Genomic DNA, 3,217 nt, shown 5'->3' with positions numbered 1-3,217 from the left:
CAGCCTCTACTCCAGGAGGATGAATTACTGAAAGAGATACTCCCATCCCCACCAGTGCTGGCCTTCCGACAGCCACCCAACTTAAAACACAAGCTAATTAGAAGTAAGCTCCCAACACAGACTTAAAAAAAAAAAGAAGAGAATGGCACACATCCTTGCAATATATCCAGCTGCAAACTATGCGAAAACATTTCACAGGAGCCCACGGTCATTCACAAAGGAAAAATATTCAACATTAAGGAATCTTTCACGTGCTCATCTTCCAATGTGGTATATATCATTCAGTGTAAAAAATGCAATGAAGGCTGCTACATTGGAGAAACAAGTCAGATGCTAGTACCAGTCAGGATGTCACCTCTGTGGGGCAGCACTTTACAAAACCAGAACACTGTACCAGTGATTTCATGGTAAGAAATGAATCCTGAAAGGGAACTTTAAAACAATACAGGAACCTACGACCATTGAAGTCAGAATGATTAAATATTTTGATACCCACCAGACAGGACTTAACAAAGATCTGGGTTTTCTAACCCATTATAAACCTGTACTGCTTTGTCACCCTCCTATCTCCATGTATATCTCCCTGTCCCTCGCCTATCCACCCCCATCCTGTTAGACTGTCACTAAAATGCTTTGATGTTTCACATATATATACTGTCAACTACCAACATTTGCTTATTTCCGATCTGACGAAGAAGGGCAACCTTTGACAGCTAATCAAGAATTGTTTTGGATGTAAGATGGCAGCAGCTGCATTGGGGAGAATTAAACCTCCTTGGGTAGAGTGGGTGGAGACCGGCTTCAGCTTTGTAAAAACATCAGGCCCTCCAGTGTTATCAAACCTGCTTGGTTCAAACCAAGCCTAGGTTACATGGACGCACGAGCAGCACAACCTTCCCAAGACCCAGGCCAGAAGGCGGAGAAAGTGAGGCCAATCATCACGTGGTGCGGAGATGTTCAATCAGGACGGCGTTGGCAGTACGTACGTACGCACGCATGCACGCACGCCAGAAGCCTTAATCGGTGGTGACGCGAGAAGACGGAGTATATAGTCGGAAAGAAGTCTATCTTCCTTTGGTAGCTGATTTCTGCTTTTATCTGCAGCATCATGTCTGGACGTGGTAAAGGAGGCAAAGGGTTGGGCAAAGGGGGTGCCAAGCGCCACCGGAAGGTGCTGCGAGATAATATCCAGGGCATTACTAAACCAGCCATTCGCCGCCTGGCTCGCCGCGGTGGCGTGAAGCGCATCTCCGGCCTCATCTACGAGGAGACTCGTGGGGTGCTGAAGGTCTTCCTGGAGAATGTGATCCGCGATGCTGTTACCTACACCGAGCACGCCAAGAGGAAGACGGTCACCGCCATGGACGTGGTCTACGCCTTAAAACGCCAGGGCCGCACCCTTTATGGCTTTGGTGGTTAAAAAAAAAAAACAGAGTTCCCGGATAAACAGAGGGAAACGGAGGAAAAACGTACATCTAAAAACATTCGCTTGGTTTATAACTTGCTGCTCTCGCCTTGCTTTGCGGCCTTGGTGGCGGCCATATTGGGAAGACCTTGTTCAGCTTCCACGCCACACAAGCCAGGGGGAAGCGCTTTAGTTCATTTTCACGTATTGTCCAGTGAGGAGCTTCGCTTTTCTTCATCATTTGCAAACGGAAACTTTTTGTTCGAGCTAAATAATTGCGTTTCGCATTCGAAGTGTTAAGCCCGGAAAAAGGGGCCATCGAGGGAGAACCGCCAGAATGGAACGGAGATAACCATGGATTCCTATTCCTGGGTTGCGCCAGGACCCTTCGAATCGCCAAGTGCGTGTGCATCACGGAAGTTTTTTGGTCTTATGCAGTGACACACTTGGCACAGTGGAGAGCAGCCCAAGTAATGTGTGGGAAACAAGATACAACGCCCGCTGTATCCATCTTTTACCTTTTGCCCATCTCCTGCAAAGTTACGGCTTACGGTATCTGCACCGTCTGTTTAGAATCTGGACTGGATGAATACATGTTTCGAGTTAGATACCTAAGTCTGTGCTCTGCTTCAAATCTTGCATTATTTTAATCGAACACAATCGTTTCTGTTTGGAAATTAACATTTTATTATAGCATTTTGCTCGCAGTATAAACAGCTGATTGCATTCCCTTTTCTGTTTATTTTCAGCATAGATGCATGACCCCCACCCCCCCCCAAAAAAAGTCTCCTAAACATTTATGTAATCATGATTTTCGAATATGAATGGATGCTTTTTTTTAGTATGGCATAAGTACTTGATTGGTGTTACATTTGATAATAAAATTTCTTAAACGAAAATATCTTGTCTGGTGATGCAACTGTAAAACATAACATTCTCCAAGCGGTAATTAGTAGTCGTAGGCTCAGTTTAAAATAAGTAAATGACCATACAAATGCGAGGGTCCCCCCCCCTTTTTTTTTTTATTTTACTATTGGTATGGCAGGGTGGTGGGAGTTGTGTCCAATTTGAATCAAAATAAGGTAATTCGAAGACAGAGGCTTGAAAATTGCACCAGGGCCTTGAAACAAATTATGGAATTTAAAATATGTGCTAACATTACAATGTACTAAAGAAGGGTGGGATTTACAGGTGGGGTTCCTTTAGCTGCGTGATTTGGTTACGAATAACCAAATTGCACGCTTTGCATCTGCTGTTGGGTGTAATAGGTGATTTTATAGAGGGGAACTTGGTGTCTGCTCTAGCTTCTGCAGTCTGAAAGCAAAGCAACACATGGGGAAAATTCACAGGCATGTGTTTGCAGCAGGTAGTGTAGTACCTTGAGGAGCTGTGAGGACCCTGTAGGGGAAGGGAGATGGGCATGAAGAAACCTTTGTGCTTACATCTTGCTATAGGGTGTAAATGGGCTGAATTAGTTTTTTCTCCTTTTAATCATGGGCTGATGCAGAACGCCAGGACCAGGCCTCTAGATTTGCTCACACCTTTTTTTTCAGTAGTAGCTCAAGGTGAGTTATGTTCAGGTACACTGGGGTATTTCTCTGTCCCAAGGGGGTTCACAATTTAAATTTGTACCTGAGGTGAGGGTTAAGTGACTTGCCCAAGATCACATGGAGCAGCAGTGGGATTTGAACTGGCCACCTCTAGATGTCAAGACCTGTGCTCTAACCACTAGGCCACTACCTGAAATTGATGGATCAAAAATACTATGCTATGCTTTTAGCAATGCAAAAGGGAAAGATCCCTACAAGGTAA

At 44.8% G+C, this 3,217-nt stretch overlaps 1 protein-coding gene across 1 annotated transcript; it reads left to right on the top strand.

Annotated features, from left to right (window-relative positions):
- The first annotated feature begins 1,108 nt into the window (after positions 1-1,108).
- On the top strand, positions 1,109-1,420 carry LOC115471337 (histone H4). The gene has a single exon (XM_030205037.1). It carries the CDS (start codon positions 1,109-1,111, stop codon positions 1,418-1,420), a length of 312 nt encoding a protein of 103 aa, XP_030060897.1.
- The last annotated feature ends 1,797 nt before the right edge of the window (positions 1,421-3,217 follow it).

Source organism: Microcaecilia unicolor, chromosome 5, assembly GCF_901765095.1.
Source record: "Microcaecilia unicolor chromosome 5, aMicUni1.1, whole genome shotgun sequence".
NCBI lineage: Eukaryota > Metazoa > Chordata > Amphibia > Gymnophiona > Siphonopidae > Microcaecilia > Microcaecilia unicolor.
This window is presented reverse-complemented; position numbering and strand designations above follow the sequence as displayed.